Source organism: Ctenopharyngodon idella, chromosome 11 (genome assembly GCF_019924925.1).
Source record: "Ctenopharyngodon idella isolate HZGC_01 chromosome 11, HZGC01, whole genome shotgun sequence".
NCBI lineage: Eukaryota > Metazoa > Chordata > Actinopteri > Cypriniformes > Xenocyprididae > Ctenopharyngodon > Ctenopharyngodon idella.
In genome coordinates this window covers 20,730,561-20,747,959 of record NC_067230.1, presented here as the reverse complement: position 1 = coordinate 20,747,959, position 17,399 = coordinate 20,730,561, and the positions used below count along the sequence as shown (strand labels likewise).

The following is a 17,399-nucleotide window of genomic DNA, read 5'->3' as shown; positions in this document are numbered from 1 at the left end:
TTAATTTCCCAGGACAGTAAACAGTTTCTTTCAGAAGACTTTTAGCTACATATGTACAGTCAAGATTATTGCAACTTTAAAGGTGACCTATTATGCCCCATTTTACAAGATGTAATATAAGTCTCAGGTGTCCCCAGAATGTGTCTGTGAAGATTCAGCTCAAAATACCCCATGGATTTTTTCTTATTATACCATGTTTTAAATGCCTATTTTTGGGTGGGAGAAAAAATGTGCTGATTTGGTGTGTGTACCTTTAAATGCAAATGAGCTTGTGCTCCCCACCCCCAAGCTCGCGATTCCCATACACTGAGGCATAAACAATAGAGGAGAAGCTCACACAGCAAATATAACTCTCAAAATGGATCATTGTAAACTGTTTGTGATGCAGCATATCAGATCATGTAGGTATGGCATGTATTTTGTGGATGTTCGCTAACATTTGATTCTGAATGAGTTTGATAGCGTGCTGCACAGCTAACATGGATAAAGCTACACACTGCAGCGACGAGAATACTTTTTGTGTGCCAAAAATAACAAAATAGCGACTTTATTCCACAATATCTAGTGACGGGCGATTTCAGAACACTGCATCATGAAGCTTCGAATCTTACGAATCATTTGTTTCAGTTCAGTGGTTCAGAGCGCCAAAATCAAATGATTTCAGTAAACGAGGCTTCGTTACGTCGTAAGTGTTTTGAAACTTCAACAGTTCACGTGACTTTGGCAGTTTGATATGCACTCTGAACCACTGAATCGAAACAAATGATTCATAAGCTTCGAAGCTTCATGAAGCAGTGTTTTGAAATTGCCCATCACTAGATATTGTGGAATAAAGTCGTTATTTTGTTATTTTTGCCACACAAAAATATTCTCGTCGCTTTATAATATTAAGGTTGAACCACTGTAGTCACATGAACTGTTTTAAATATGTTTTTAGTAGCTTTCTGGGCATTGAAAAAGGGAGTGTTATTGCTGGCGATGCTAGGCCTCACTGAGTCATCAGATTTTATCAAAAATATCTTAATTGTGTTCCAGAGATGAACAAAGGTCTTATGGGTGTGGAACGACATGAGGGTGAGTAATAAATTACATAATATAATTTTTGGGTGAACTAACCCTTTAAACTAGGAAAAAGTCAGATTTTCATGATATGTCCCCTTTAAGTCTGTAAGTCCAGTTCTCCGAAACCCATTTCATCTTGTTCGATAGGAGCTATAAATGATATGAGGTTTATGCCGGAGCCACAGAAGACACTTCTGTTTTGGATGTGGACGCCTCAGATCCCTCATCAACTTTCTTTCCAAAGAGCTGCAGAATGCATATACGGAAATGAAAAAGCAAAGACAGTTTCTGATTGTTGACCTACCAAAAGTGGTTTAAAGTAACTAAAGAATAGGCCACCTACACATTTGAGTATGCCCATACAATGCAACATTACCTGTCGAACATGAAGACATAAATGATGGGGTTGTAAATGGTGGCGCTCTTGGCAAAGTAGGCAGGCATAGCCTGGGTTTGCAGCTGCAAATCAGGTGAAGGAAGCGTAAGGACCCCAGCAAAGGCAGAAAGCCAGGATCATGACAACCACCATTCTGGACACTTCCTTCTCAGATTTCTGCATGGACTCGGATTCTTTCTGCTGCTGGGTGACCTGCCAGAGACGATTGAAAACATGCTCAGTTTGCAAACGTGAAAGTGAAAAATTTCCCTTTAAAGATTTCTTAAAAGATTCCTCCAAATGCATCAGGGCCACAGGAGGTCTTCAGACCGTTAGGCCAATATCTTCAGAGCAAGAAAGATTTTCTTTATATTTGACAGAATCAATACAATAAAATACAATATTTCAACCCTTACCTGCTCCAGCCAAAGATGGGAGGTGCACACCAGACAGCAGCACAAACCCAGGAGAAGATGATGCATTTCCAAATGGTTTGCAGATGGCCATCCATCTCTCCCAAGTGATGACAGTCAAAGACCAGCGATACCTGTTGATTGTGTTGTTAGATGTCATTAAAAAACCGACAAAGTTTTGGTCCAAATAATTTTAATATTTATTTGCTTTCTTTGGCCAGTAACTTACCACATACAGACACAGTATAGTCCTCAAAAATACACATGGGATATCCAAAGATAAAGTAGCCAAAAATCTGGTTGATCACACTATTGGTGCTGGCCAACAGAGTCTCTGCAAGATCAGCTACAGCAAGGTTGACCAAAATCCAGTTGACAGAGTTTCCTGAATTTGACCATGGCCACCAGCACCAGGCCATTGATGAAGATCGAGGCGACGACCACGAAGAACATCCAGACTGTTGCGATGTTGTACACCCATCGAGAGGCAATGTGGTAGTTGGGTCCCTCAAAGGGATCTGTGAACAGATAAGACATTATTTTACAATTTTCCTCTTCTACTCATTCATAAAATACAGGACATGCAGCTGTGTTCTTGAAGATAAAATACACCTTGTGTTATTGCTGCTGGTATAGACGAAAACAGACTCTCTTGTTGAGTCGTCCCCTTGTTGTCTGGCAGCATTGGCTCTCTCTGCCATTTAGTAAACCCTGGAGATAAGAAAAATTGGAGATTTATTCACAATTACCCATTTTTATGTGACCAAAAAGAATAAATTTTGCAGTGGTTGTACCTGTCACAGGATTCTTCTCTCCCTGAGTTGGTGGTTGCCACTTATTTCTCCGTTTGTGGTTGAAATCGCAACCAACAAACTGGAAAACGGCATCAGAGGCATTTTATACCAGCACATCACCATAAAGATTATCCTTGAAACTTTCTGACGTGAAGCGAATTAAGGCTAGCTGGGAGGTACGGCTGTCTCGCATAACAGAAAGTGCCCCCAAATCTGCATGGAAGTATGGGCCTTAACTGCTGTTCATGACCTTACTCATACGGGATGAAAGCACACGTCCATGCAAACATTTGCACCCAAGCTCACAGGGGACACATGGATACTCAGAATCAAAAAGGTAAGACATCAATTTGAGGTTAATCTTCCTTAGATAAGCAGTGCTTTTAGTGTCACGTTCCAAGTGACTTTTAAGCTTTAAATCCTGTCTAGCACAACAAAACATATTTAATTGAAAGTTATTTTCCTTTAAGTGGATTTTGGGTGTCTTAGCGTTATCAGTGCAATTTCTTTCTTTGTACTTTCTATTAAGTGAAATCGTGTACAACATTGAAATTAGGGACATATTTTAAACAAGATAATGCATCCTTTTCACATTTCCAGAATGTGGAAGTAAACTATAGCAGGATAAATATCTGGAGAGGTACATGGGATACCATAGCAAATATTTTTTCCATTCCTATTTGCTTCAGTAACAAAAGATAAAATCGACTATTGCATTTCAAGATTGCAATAACATTTCCTATGTTAAAAGGGACCAGATCTTGACTATTTCAATTCCCGGCATATGGAGTCACACAATTAAATATTTTCAGAGACATGTGCATGTATAATGAAAGACGCTGAGAACAGAATATTTATTTTGCTGCTTTTTTTTATTTTCATCAAAGAAAAAAATATAACCATATTACATGCTGTACATGGGCAGGCATCTATCTATCAAACCTTTTTTTTTTTTTGTCATTTTTGTTTTCTTGCAAGATGGCTACAAAATTAAAATTACAGAGATATTATTACATTGCCACTGAACATCAAATCAGCAAAAATTGTACATTACAATGAGGCGATAACTTTTTGCTGTTAGTTAATCCATACTGAGTGTCACATTCCCAAAAATCAGTGCTATATATAGGCGCACAACCTTCTGAATTGTCAGTGGATAGAGTATCATGGACAAATGATTGTGTGACAAATGATTACCATAAAAACTGTAACATCATTCGGGTGGATCTTAAGCCACAGGGCCGTTGAGAAAGTATGTGTTAACACACAGTGCCATGCAACAAGGTATTCCCCATCGCTCCGAGGGAAATATCTGGAAGCAAAGTTGTTGAGATACGGTGAGGGTAAACAAGGAATATAAAAAGTCCCATTTTCATCTTTTTTTCCCATGTCTGACTCAAGATCTTTTCTCTGAGATCTGGTGCGCAATTTATGCAGGAGCCACAGAGGATACTTCTGTCTTGGATGTGGACACCTCAGACCCATCATCCACCTTCTTTCCAAAGAGCTGCATGATGCATACGCGGAACTGCAAAGAAAGAGAAATCAAGATTATTTTGCAAAGATTCATGTGAAGTTTTCCCATTTTGCTCAAGGTTTGAGCTTTGTTAAACAGCATTGACTTACTTGTCGGTTCATGAAGACATAAATGATGGGGTTGTAGATGGTGGCGCTCTTGGCAAAGTAGGCAGGCATGGCTGCTGCCAGGGGGTGGAAGGCATAGCCTGGGTTTGCAGCTGCAAAGCAGGCGAAGAACGTATAAGGACCCCAGCAAACACAGTAGGCCAGGATCATGACAACCACCATTCTGGACACTTCCTTCTCTGCCTTCTGTGTGGACTCAGAATCCTTCTGCTGCTGGGCGACCTGTTGGAAAGAAATGATAGATGCTTAGTGCCTTTTTAGAAACTGGAATAAACTTTTGAAAGCAGTCAAGAAGGCAACTTACAGCATGAATGGCCAAGTACACTGCCAAGTAGCAGAGAATGATGATGGCCAGAGGGATGATACAACAAGTGATCATTAGGACAATCATGAAGGACTGGACACCAGGGTCCTCGCTTCCACTGAAGACATCAGGGCCGCAGGAGGTCTTCAGACCGTGAGGCCAATATCTGAGAAATTAAAGATCCACATTTATGCTTGTGTGGAACATTTATGTTGGTCTAACCACCCAAATAATTCAATGCTTTTATGAGGAATCACTAAGATTAAAATGTACATAGCTGGCAAATGCCTTCATTACTTATTTATACTTTAATAAGTCATTTTACCTGCTCCAGCCAAAGATGGGAGGTGCACACCAGACAGCAGACCAAACCCAGGTGAAGATGATGCCACTAGCCGCCCATTTACCATCAAACTTGACATTTCCAAATGGTTTGCAGACAACCACCCATCTTTCCCAAGAGATGATAGTCAAAGACCACAGACCAGCGATACCTGTTGATTGTGTTGTTAGATATCATTAAAAACCAGACAAAGTTTCAATAATGTAAATATATATATATTGAACTTTGGTCTAATGTATTCATAATGATATCTTTGGGCAGTAACTTACCACATACAGATACAGTGTAGCCTTCAAAAATACACATGGGATGTCCGAGGATAAAGTAGCCGAAAACTTGGTTGATCACACTAATGGTGCTGGCCAACAGAGTCTCTGCTAGATCAGCTATAGCAAGGTTGACCAAGATCCAGTTGAGAGGGTGACGGAGCTTCTTAAATTTGGCCGTGGCCACCAGCACCAAGCCATTGGTGAAGGTCGAGGCGACGACCACGAAGAACATCCAGACTGTTGCTAGGTTGTAAACCCATCGAGGGGCAATGTGGTAGTTGGGTCCCTCAAAGGGATCTGGAAATGAGAAATAAAGAGCAGTAATATTATCATCTTGATCTTTTGCAACCAACTCTCATTATTCTGATGCTCCATATTTATCAGTCTGAAATTGTTACTTCTAGCCAAAATGCACAGAGAGCTCTAAGATCAGAAGATCACACATTTGAAGTTTAAGAATAATTTCCTGTCCTATTACTCTGCCACTATTGCGAAAGCCCACAAAGACTTTCAAATGGCTAACAGAATAGCTATGATTTAACAATTTCCTATAAACAATTTTTGTCAACCTATTCAATGCACAAAACCTCCATATTTAAACCTACTCAAATTACAATTAAAAAAAAAAACAGAAGAAATTTTAAAAACTCACCCCTGGTGTTATTGCTGTTAGTATATACGAACATTGTTTCTCTCGTTGTTTCATCTCCTTTTCGCCTGGCTGCGAATATCGCTTCTCCCCATTGCTCTGCCATTTTTGGGGGTTGTTGTATAGCCCAAACCTGTAGTTACTTAGCTGTTGTAAAGGTCTGGGCCTCTGTGCTTCTACTAACTTCTGTCTCTGGCCGACTCACACCGACAGACTTTGGGCACTTGTCAAAGTGCTTTTATACGCAAAAAAAGGAGGATGGGTGGAGAATTGTTGAGGTCAAAACAGGTATCAAGAGCAGAACAAAAACTCATTCATTAGGCTTACAGGAGGTCTAAGCTACTGTTCCTTCCTAGGATTGTTGAAGCCATCACAGGTAAACCAAAACACTGTGCAGTGACATTTGGCACGACCAAGCCAGTAGTGATTATAAGGTGACAGGGCTATTTGATGCTTTCTACGACGTTTTAAGTTTAGGTCACAGACCTCTTTGTGTTGTCCTTGACTGAAGCTTCACTGTCACTGTACAGCACACTTTCATTAAAGACGCATAACATCATTATTGCAAAAAAAAAAAAACATTGTCATTCTCTAATAATGAAAGCACCGGATTAGAGTGTTCTTGGTGCTCTGTACAACTTTTAGGGTTCCAAAAAAAAAAACAATAAGAAACATTCCATTCCAAATTTAAGTTTAAATGTAAATGTTTCTAAGGTTTCTGACTGAAATCATGCTAAAAAGATAAGATAGGATTCTACAGTAAGGATGATTCTATATAATCTGCCTATTGAAGGAGTAAAGAACTTTTTACATTATTGTAAATTGTAGATTGCATTATTTGGTACATTTGGTGCGTACTGCCCCAGTGACAGCTTTTGTACCTTTTTTCTGAGAGTGCGCACACACAAAACCTTTCATATTTCAAAACACCTAATTTGATAACAAAATGACTGAACAACTTCACTAAAGCATATATATAAGCCTTTATAAACATTTTCTCAATTATATCTATGTCACTGTAAACACCGTGCCATTCATATTCTCTCATGTCCATTTAAAACAAATGTTACACAGTTTCTATCATATGTTCGGTATGTGAAGGGTAACTGTAAGTCAGACATCTAGGTTAAAGTCCAAATCAGCTTATTGGGACAACTGGGGTACCCAGGTACCCTCCACGTGAGATCCTAATTAGTATTGACAAGGATGCAGCCCAAACCTTCCTAATCCCAATGGATTGATGGTTCAGTTTAGGGAAAGCAGGGTTTATCTGAAAATCTTGATGAGGTCAGTTTTAATCTCTCCCCGTTTCTGACGATAGGCATTTTCTTTTCTTTTTTTTCCAGCCATCGGCTTCTCCATCTATTGTGGCAAAGTGGAGCAAGAGGAAGTGAACACTAGGGTGTGAACAGACCAAACCAGGGCGAGGATGGAGCCAACACGAAGACGAGAGCAGTCTGTACATTTTTTTTTTCTATCAGTTGTTTCCTGTTCATTTTTAAAATGGCAAAGAATTGTACTGAGGTGTTTATCCAAAACAGGTATTTGTTCATTGTGATCTTTTACAGTTCCTTTTAAACTGAAAGCTAATCATAATAAATTGAAGTTTAATAGATTGCTGGAATTTGTATCTTCGCTTTGGTGGGATTAAGAATCAAGAGTCACTATAGTGTTGTTTGTTGCTATATCACTGTGTCAATCACAGATTTTCAGAGATGTAGTTGAAAAGGATGTTCTTCAGAAACAGATGGATCAGAAAGTATCATGGGGCAGCACTCAGTCAGTCCTATGTCTGGAATTCCGCTAGTTCTGAACTATTCGTGATTGGCAAAAGTTCACTACTAGCAGAACTCGGATATACAACTGAATTCTCAACGAAAGCTCAAGATAATAGTTTGGTCTCACACGGTCTGCCATTGGACAACCGCTATATTCACGGTATTTAGTACTGAACATTTACTGAACAATTTTTACATTTTCGAATGGAATTAATCCATATAATAGATGTTAATCTAACATGGGCAAAACTTTGCTTTCACTGCTCATTGTTTCTTTAACATCATTTGTGGTTTAATTTCTAAAGTTGATACTGTTCTTGAATTGATTGTGGTTGGCTAGTTTGGAAATGACAAAAGCTAATTTCATATTCTTTCTTTGCACTTTTATCTTGATTTGAAAGTGGTATTGGATGAAGTACGAGAAGAAGTTACGGTGAGTAAGCATGCATGCACAAATCAATGACGTAAGTAATGACATTTCTTCTGTATTCTGTAAAGAGACACTGCACTTAAATTCTCATTATTCATTTTTATTGAATTAAAAAATGTTATTTTCTTGTGCAGCAAATCAATGCAAAGCAGTTTTGCATAATAGATAGCCTAATACTCTGTTTGCTTTTCAGACCATCCCTCGATGTGTTACTTCATTACTCATGGGCTACGGACTTGATTACAATCAGATATATAAGATATTTCCTTGTTTTCATGCTTTAGTTGTTATAAAATGGTGTGCTCACCACATTTAAAACAGGAAGAAACAAGACTAATGTAATATAATATAAACTATTGTAATGTATGTCACAATTCTTGAACTGATAAATTTAACAACACAATTCTGTCTTTCTTTCTTTGCATTTATTGTACATTTTTAATCATAATAATGAACGTCTACTCATTCTACTTGTTCAGCAAGCCAAGACCAAGTTACACAAATTTTGACATTAAAAGCAAAAATTCCTATTGGGTCTATGTTTATTATTTACAATCATTGTAAGATTATTTTTCACTGCCAGCGGAGTGGTTCTCTCCGCAGGATGAGGTTACATTAAGAATGGGTTTATTTCTCTGGCGCGACAGAGGAGACCTGGGTGACCTGAGATGAAGAAGAAGTCTCATCATCCTCAGTATTCTTGCCACAGACCATCTTCATCATACAGGAACGGAACTGGGTTTTAAAAGAAATGAGTAGCACGATATGATTAGATAGTACTGTAGCCATGCGGGAACAAACTTCAACAATACAACTACAAATGTCCACAACACTATACCTGTTTGTTCATTAGGACATAGATGACAGGATTGTACACTGCAGAGCTTTTACTAAGGCAGGATGGTATGGTTGCCATTCTCAGGTCAAATGCTTCACCACGGTGGGAAACTACCCAGAGAGAAAAGGAAGCATATGGACCCCAGCATAACAAGAAGCCGAACACCATCACCACCACCATCTTTGTCACTTCCCTCTCTGCTTTCTGGGTCGAAGCTGAATCTGCTTGAGCTTTGGCTGCCTGGTAGAACAAACAAGAGATTTTAGAGCAAATGGCAACATGACCACAGTAACCCATTCATAGTCTCCATCTAGTGGACAGGGAAAAGTGCATCCCAATGTGGCAGAGCAATGAAACACATTTATCATTTATTTATGTAATAAATAAATAATAAATAAATAGTATTTTATCAGTTGTGTTAGGATTTGGAGCAAGTACGTAAAAATGTTAGTGTGAAGCTTACCTTCAAAAATAAAAAAGAAAAAAAGAAAAGTGTGCATTTAATCTATTTATTTTATCATTTCAGAATGTTCACTTGGCTAACTGAAGGTTTCAGATCAAAATAAAGAATAGGAATTAACATAACATGTTAAATAATATGGTTTTGTGGTTTTAATATTTATTTATAACACTGTATGGTTGCATAAAATTCCTCTTCCTGGCTTAAAGGGTTAGTTCACCCAAAAATGAATTACTCACCCTCTTGTAGTTCCACACCTGTAAGACCTTCGTTCATCTTCGGAACACAAATTAAGATATTTTTGATAAAATCCGCTGGTTCAGTGAGGCCTTCATTGACAGCAAGATAATTAACACTTTCAGATGTCCAGAAAGCTACTAAAGACATATTTAAAACAGTTCATGTGACTACAGTGGTTCAACATTAATGTTATGAAGCGACGAGAATACTTTTTGTGTGCCAAAAAAACAATATCTAGTGATGGGCGATTTGAAATCGCTGCTTCATGAAGCTTTACGAATCTTTTGTTTTGAATCAGTGTTTCGGAGCATGTATCAAACTGCCAAAGTCACACATCTCGTCGCTTCATAACATTAAGGTTGAACCACTGTATTCACATGAACTGTTTTAAATATGTCTTCAGTAGCTTTCAGGGCATTTGAAAGTGTTAATTAAATTGCTGTCAATGGAGGCCTCACTGAGCCATCGGATTTTATCAAAAATATTTTAATTTGTGTTCTGAAGATGAACGAAGGTCTTACGGGTGTTAAACGTCATGAGGGTGAGTAATTAATGACAGAATTTTCATTTTTGGGTGAACTAACTCTTTAAAGTTCACTCTTTTCCTGAAACATTGACCTTTTTTTAAAATGATCTGAGGCAGTTTTCAATGGTAAACACAATTTGTACTCACTAATTTAAGTGTGATGAGCAGCTGACCATAACAGAACACAATGGCGCCGAAAGGAACCGCAAAGCAGAAGCAGAACAAAAACATGACATAGGATTCGTTGTTGTATTTGTTGTTAATCGTATACCAGTCAGGTCCACAAGAGCACTGCAAACCTTCAGGTATGTACCTGTAAAACAAAGCACGGTGAGGTTGATGGGATAGACAATTCAACTGCTCAATTCAATCAGAGGACTTCACTCAGGGACTTGAACTAGTTGTATAGGAGTGGAGCAAAAAGGTGCTAGGCATTGTTTATCTTTCTTCGGGTTCACTGGAGGGATGCATTGTGGCTTTGTCCTCATCAGTGTAAGCAGTGGGACTTACCGGCTCCAGCCAAACAGTGGAGGGAGTGAAGCTGCCAATGCAAAAACCCAAGGAATTATGCAGCCAAGTATGGCATGATGGGTCTTGAAAGTAAAATTCCCAAGAGGTTTGCAAATGACCAGCCACCTTTCAACAGCCACCACAGCAAGAGACCACAAACTCACCATTCCTGCAACAACAGAGAAAAAAAAAGGAAAAAGGGTTTGGTGAAACCATCTGAAACCAGAAGCAGAATGTAAGAATAAGTTCTGGCTTTAAATCTATGAACTGCAGTGAACTACAACAGGCTAACACAGAAGCATTAAAATAATGTGGATACATGTTGCATTATACCTCCAAGCGTTGAATTGAAGCCCTCAATTTTACATGCTGTCGGCCCAAGGATAAAGTACCTATTCCAGAAGGAATAGAATGCTAACGAGGAACCAAAAAGGGACACCCACAGGTTGGCAATGGCAAGGTTCACAAGAATATAGTTAAGATGAGATCTGAGTTTCTTGAATTGAATTGTGCAAACAATGGTAAGGGCGTTGATTGAAGTCCCTCCGACGAAAAGGAAGAACGTGAAGGCAGCCATGGCAAAGAACACGCCATGGTGACCCAGGTGGTCCTGGGGGACCAGGAAAGGGCTGTAAGCTGAGATGTTGTTGGTATCTAAAGGGATGGGGATGTAGAAGTCTTCGTGAAACTCAGGTATTCCCTTCATCTTGCTTGAAACTGGCAACCAGTCCACCGAGAATGCTGGAACACCTTAAAGCTTAAATCAATCGTGTTATTTCCTTCTGTAGATTACTGTAGCATCGCAAATAGAGTCAAAAAGAGATGTAAATTCTCTCTTCGTTGATCACCAGATGAAGGCTCCCTCAAACTACTGCCAAGTGATCCCTCTTTTATAGGGATCCAAAAGACAGCATTTTGCTCCTCCCAAATGGTCCTAATGGAAGGATTTGAGGTTTGTTGTCATCTACCAAACACACGGGCTCTTGTGCAGGCACACACATACATGACAAACAGATTCAACACGCAAAACTACATTTGTACAGTGCAAGACACACAATTCACTTAATCTCATTTCCAGCACCAAAACCTGGCTAATTCGGATCATCCCTTTCACCCTGTAGTGTGGTTCTGTGTTAGCGATGGCAGTTAATCTGCCGCCCAGTGCAGATAAAGCAGCTAATCACTCGCTGTTAACCCCTGTTTAATCTGCTTCCAAACGTATTATCTCCAGCTTTGAGCCTGGAATCAGGGCCTTTGTGAAGAGCCTTAAATACTTGACAGCTGGATTGTCCTTGACACTCGTCTGTAGAGGGTTCTTGTATCAGAGCCGTGAAAGGGACTATTGGAAGTGGAATAGTGCAAGAAAGTTTGCAACTTAGAGATTAAAGGGTTAGTTCACCCAAAAATGAAAATAATGTCATTTATTGCTCACCCTCATGCCGTTCCACACCCGTAAGACCTTCGTTCATCTTCGGAACATAAATTAAGATATTTTTGTTGAAATCCGATGGCTCAGTGAGGCCTGCATAGCCAGCAATGACATTTCCTCTCTCAAGATCCATTAATGTACTAAAAACATATTTAAATCAGTTCATGTGAGTACAGTGGTTCAATATTAATATTATAAAGCGACGAGAATATTTTTGGTGCGCCAAAAAAACAAAATAACGACTTATATAGTGATGGCCGATTTCAAAACACTGCTTTAGGAAGCTTCGGAGCGTTATGAATCAGCGGTTCGGAGCGCCAAAGTCACGTGATTTCAGCAGTTTGGCGGTTTGACATGCGATCCGAATCATGATTCGACACACTGATTCATAACGCTCTGAAGCTTCCTGAAGCAGTGTTTTGAAATCGGCCATCACTATATAAGCACCAAAAATATTCTCGTCGCTTTATAATATTAATATTGAACCACTGTACTCACATGAACTGATTTAAATATGTTTTTAGTACATTAATGGATCTTGAGAGAGGAAATGTCATTGCTGGCTATGCAAGCCTCACTGAGCCATCGGATTTCAACAAAAATATCTTAATTTGTGTTCAGAAGATTAACGAAGGTCTTACGGGTGTGGAACGGCATGAGGGTGAGTAATAAATGACATTATTTTCATTTTTGGGTGAACTAACCCTTTAACATCTTATATGACCAAAAGATATAATAATCATGAATATTAATTTGAGTTAGCAAATGATATTAAGCAACTTTAAACTCCAAAACAGAACCAAAAAACAGGTCACTGCTAAATGCTGTGAAAAAACATGCATGTCAGCACACTGAAAAACACATAGGAATTTTTTTTTTTTAATAATGTCTCGTACTCGTTTTAAAGAATTTGTGAACTAACCCTTTAATGGCTACAGACCTCTCACATCTGTGGTCATGAAGTGATTTGAGAGACTTGTGTTGGCCTACCTGAAGAACATCACTGGACCCCTGCTGGATCTCCTGCAGTTTGCCTACAGAGCAAACAGGTCTGTGGATGATGCAGTCAACACTAGACTGCACTACATCCTGCAACATCTCGACAGACCTGGGACATGCAAGGATCTTATTTTGTGGAATTCAGTTCGGCTTTCAATACCATCATGCCTGATCTTCTATCATCCAAACTGACTCCCCAATCTGTCAGTAGATCACCAGCTTTCTAACAGCAAGCAAGACTGGGAAAACTCACATCCAGGACTCTCACCATCAGTACTGGTGCTCCTCAGGGTTGCTCTCCACTGCTCTTCTCACTGTGCACAAATGATTGCACTTCAAAAAAGTTTGCAGACAACACCACAGTCATTGGCCTCATCCAGGATGGTGACAAGTCTGCTTACAGACAAGGGGTTGAGCAGCTGGCTGTCTGGTACATTCATAACAACCTGGAGCTGAACACTCTCAAAACAGTGAGGATGATAGAGAAGGAACAGCCCAGCACTCCCCCAACTCACCAACATAAACAGCATTGTGGCAGCAGTGGAGTCATTCAGGTTCCTGGGCACCACCATCTCTCAGGACCTGAAGTGTGACAATCACATAATGTGTATACTATCCACCCTATCCGCCCTAAATAGTATTGAATATTACTAATGTCACATACTATTTAGGATGGATAGAATGCACATTGAGACGCAGGCATAGACTTCATAGTGAAAATGGCCGAGAAGAGGTTGTGCTTCCTTCACCAGCTGAGGAAGTTCAACATCCCACAGGAGCTGCTGACTAGGGTTGGGAACCGGTAGTGTTTTTTGAAAAGAACCGGAACCGTGCAAGATTTCTAAGTTTCGGTTCCGAAAACAGTTCTGGTGTGAGGGGTGGGCGAAGGGGAGCGTATCCTTTAATATAGACATCTCACATCATAAATATTATAGCAATGAATGCACTGAAAAGCCCTCGCGCTACTCATATACGTCGGATTTCAATGCAGAGAAAGAGAGAGAGAGGTGCCCAAAGCTGCACGATTAATCTTTAAAAGATCGCGTTCTCGATTTCATCACCCACATGATCTAATTCCTAAATGACAACGATTCGCCCGTGTGTATTAAACCTTTGACATAAATAAAATCGCGACATTCAAATCTGCGTTCACGCTGCCGTTGATCTGAAGAGAGTTGTCATGTGTAGATATAAACAGCTTCACCATATTTTCAAACGCACAGTATCATTATTTCTGTGTGACAAATAGGCCTATTCCAATTATAACATGAGTTATATACAAAATTTTATTATTCAGATAGAAACGCTGATGTTTATGTATAAGAAATTACCTTCTTAACTGGACTTCAAATAACGACTGTATCGATTGCATTGTTACGCCACTAGGTGGCAACAAATTTACTGTTAAAAATGTGTCAATCACTGAATCATTCTTTCAGAAACAAGTGAAGTCTTTATGAATCCAAAATATTCTGTTTCACCTGTCTGAATCTTAAATGTGTGTTCAAGCATCTTATCTAATTTGTGGTAACACTTTACAATAAGGTTCATTTATGAACTAACCATGAGCAATACATTTGTTACTGTATTTGTTAATCTTTGTTAATGTTAGTTAATAAAAATACAGCCGTTCATAGTTTGTTCATGTCACAGTGCATTAACTAATGTTAACAAATACAACTCTTGATTTTAATAATGTATTAGTAAATGTTGAAATTAACATTAACAAAGATTAATAAATGCTGTAGAAATGCAGTTCATTATTAGTTCATGTTAATGTAGTTAACTTATGTTAACTAATGAACCGTATTGTAAAGTGTTAGCGAATTTGTTGAGATTAACAGTCTGTTAAATTCATTTTACAAGAATAATAAACACAAAAAGGACTGTTTGAGTCGAGTATTGTGCATTTTTCCCTTACTACTATTTTTTATTAGTTGTTTAATTATTTTAATGGAACCGGAACCGCAACCGGAATCGTTAGGCAGAACTGGAATCGGAACCGGAAAATTTCTCACGATTCCCAACCCTACTGCTGACACAGTTCTATACTCAGCCATCATTGACTCTGCCTTGTGGTCATCAATAACCGTCTGTTTTGGCTCAGACTAAAGACTACAATGGACAGTCCGGACTGCTGAGAGGATTATTGGTAGAGTAAGGAAGAGGGCAGACTCCACTCACCCCGGCCACAACCTGTCTGAACTGTTGCCGTCCAGACGGCGCCTCAGAACACTGGGCACTAGATATAAAATCTAGCCGCATACAGTTTCTTCCCACAGGCCATTTCCCTCTTGAACAGTTAATGCCTCCCAAAGCATATACCTACAAGTGCAATACTCCAACTGTTTAGTGCGATATCTTTGAATTCATTCAGGCCTATTTATTAATATTATTATTCACAATTATGCTCATAATCTGTAAATATGTTTATTTTGACTAAACCTATCTGTGTCTTATACTTTGTATTTTATTCTTAATTTTTATTATATGTCTTGTTATATTTAAATTTGTGCACTTGACGCTTTAATACCAAGGTAAATTCCTTAAGCATACTTGGCAATAAAGCTCTTTCTGATTTCCCTTTTTAGACTGTAACTAGTTTTTCACACTATACTTTGTGTTATATTACCTTGCCAGTAAGTGACAAAAAACAAATGCCATGAGGCCGCTTCTAATACATTGGCTGAAAGTGTGATAGTAAATTTGACATTTTTCTTTCTTCTGACCAATGTAATCAATTTCTCTATATTTTTCCTTCTTTTAGAAAGTCGTGGAAACACTATCATGATTTTTTTTTCTTTCGCTATTGGAGCAAATTGGAATACAAAAATTGTCTTGACTCCCATTCACCAACTCAAAAAAATGATTCTAGCTAAATAAAATAACCTGAAATAACACAAATCTTTAGTTTTTGACTTAATTGTCATTTGCACTCAATTTAATTACATTATATGAATTTAAATTTGTAAAATTTAATTGACTGAGACTGGGCAGTGGATTTCTAGTTCCCAGCATGCTTTGCATAGGGATAGGTCAGGAGAGTAAATGTTGAAATTAAAGGGATAGTTGTTCCAAACCTGTATGAATTTCTTTGTTCTGCTGAACACAAAGGAATATATTTGTAACCAAACAGTTGATGGACCCCATTGACTTCCATTGTATTTTTTTTTCTCAATACTATGGAAGTCAGTGGTGTCCCACAACTGTTTGGTTACCCATATTCTTCAAAATATCTTCCTTTGCGTTCAGCAGAACAAAGAAATTCATACAGAATTTAAATTTTTGGGAGAATTATCCCTTTAAATGCTGTTTAATGTGTTTTTTAGTAAAGGGAAAGGGTTGTTAGTGTTTAATGTTCAGTTATGCTGGACATTTAAAAAGTTTCTATGTTGAAATTTTTGTGGTTACCACTGTGCTGAAGAGTAGAGCTTGTTGGTGACATTAAACTTTAATGCATTTTGCTTTACTCATTGAGCCATAGCTTTGTTGGCATCAATGCAGTGATAACTTCTTGTTCATTATTCACATGCTATAGCTATAAAAAGTTATGTAAGAACACGTTCCAGACTAGCTATTTATTGTAAATTAATAGCTAGTAAATCAGATTTCAACAAAAATATCTTAATTTGTGTTCCGAAGATGAACAAAGGTCTCACAGGTGTGGAACGGCATGAGGGTGAGTAATAAATGACATTATTATCATTTTTGGGTGAACTAATCCTTTAAGTTTGTTCAACAAACTATTATTTGTTTAAATGGACTTGTTGTAGTCTTGTTGTATGAACTTAATTGTGTGGAAAAGTTTTCCTTAATTCAATTACGTTCAATGAACAAACAATTTTTTTGAGTGCAAGTGTACTCATATGACAACTTTCGCTTCTGAGAGCCCCGGAAATTTGAAAAAAGTCCATTGTGTCATCCCATGAAAGAGTCAAAGTAGGATTTAAATGAAAGTCTTCCGGCTCATAATACTGCTCTGAGCTAATCACTCCCTGAAAAACAAACAGCAGATTTTCCATATAACCAGGTCGTAAAGGTAAGAAGGCAGAACAAAACATACAACACAAGTATGTGTACTCATTGTGATAGTTTTGTTTCAATATTTCTAGTGTCACATTAGCTACTTTGAATCTCATCTGGTGAGTATCTCAGGACCTTGGATTCTTTGCTTAAAAAGAGTAACAGACTAGACAAAGTATGAAAGGGATACACACAGGTAGGTGCATTAGCATTCAAAGGAATATCAATATCTTAAAATTGCTCTCATTTTCTTATCACCAAAATCACTGCAGATGACCCCTTTTTATCTGTCCATTCCGTCACCCTCAGTGG

General features: G+C 38.4%; 2 protein-coding genes and 1 pseudogene across 8 annotated transcripts; all 3 read right to left on the bottom strand.

The window, feature by feature from the left end:
* Positions 1 to 1,230: 1,230 nt before the first annotated feature.
* LOC127522916 (red-sensitive opsin-2-like) lies at positions 1,231 to 2,552 on the bottom strand (annotated as a pseudogene).
* A 946-nt stretch (positions 2,553 to 3,498) lies between these two features.
* Positions 3,499 to 6,049, bottom strand: LOC127522418 (red-sensitive opsin-1). Its single transcript, XM_051912377.1, has 6 exons — positions 5,858 to 6,049; positions 5,206 to 5,502; positions 4,919 to 5,087; positions 4,594 to 4,759; positions 4,272 to 4,511; positions 3,499 to 4,173 (listed from the first exon to the last, which is right to left on the bottom strand). Exons 1-6 carry the CDS (start codon positions 5,958 to 5,960, stop codon positions 4,075 to 4,077), a joined length of 1,074 nt encoding a protein of 357 aa, XP_051768337.1. The 5' UTR covers positions 5,961 to 6,049; the 3' UTR covers positions 3,499 to 4,074.
* A 2,092-nt stretch (positions 6,050 to 8,141) lies between these two features.
* opn1sw2 (opsin 1 (cone pigments), short-wave-sensitive 2) lies at positions 8,142 to 13,882 on the bottom strand. Of its 7 annotated transcripts, none has more exons than XM_051912380.1 (6): positions 13,729 to 13,823; positions 13,580 to 13,646; positions 10,637 to 10,805; positions 10,274 to 10,439; positions 8,901 to 9,140; positions 8,142 to 8,797 (listed from the first exon to the last, which is right to left on the bottom strand). In XM_051912380.1, exons 3-6 carry the CDS (start codon positions 10,801 to 10,803, stop codon positions 8,690 to 8,692), a joined length of 681 nt encoding a protein of 226 aa, XP_051768340.1. In that variant the 5' UTR covers positions 10,804 to 10,805; positions 13,580 to 13,646; positions 13,729 to 13,823; the 3' UTR covers positions 8,142 to 8,689. The 7 variants fall into 7 exon arrangements, with proteins under 7 accessions (XP_051768340.1, XP_051768339.1, XP_051768343.1 ...); XM_051912379.1 differs by lacking the exons at positions 13,580 to 13,646; positions 13,729 to 13,823 and adding exons at positions 10,970 to 11,570; positions 13,056 to 13,313; XM_051912383.1 differs by lacking the exon at positions 10,637 to 10,805 and having other exon boundaries at positions 13,729 to 13,882.
* Between the last annotated feature and the right edge of the window lie 3,517 nt (positions 13,883 to 17,399).

Excerpts from the sequence above, each read along its gene's own strand:
- LOC127522418 (XM_051912377.1), bottom strand. The coding sequence starts at position 5,960 with ATGGCAGAGCAATGGGGAGAAGCGATATTCGCAGCCAGGCGAAAAGGA. Across the intron at positions 5,088-5,205 it reads CTACACTGTATCTGTATGTG|GTATCGCTGGTCTGTGGTCT; the intron begins GTAAGTTACTGC and ends CACAATCAACAG. Across the intron at positions 4,174-4,271 it reads ATGTCTTCATGAACCGACAA|TTCCGCGTATGCATCATGCA; the intron begins GTAAGTCAATGC and ends CTTTCTTTGCAG.
- opn1sw2 (XM_051912379.1), bottom strand. The coding sequence starts at position 11,342 with ATGAAGGGAATACCTGAGTTTCACGAAGACTTCTACATCCCCATCCCT. Across the intron at positions 10,806-10,969 it reads CTTCAATTCAACGCTTGGAG|GAATGGTGAGTTTGTGGTCT; the intron begins GTATAATGCAAC and ends CTGTTGTTGCAG. Across the intron at positions 9,141-10,273 it reads TGCTCATCACACTTAAATTA|GCAGCCAAAGCTCAAGCAGA; the intron begins GTGAGTACAAAT and ends TTGTTCTACCAG.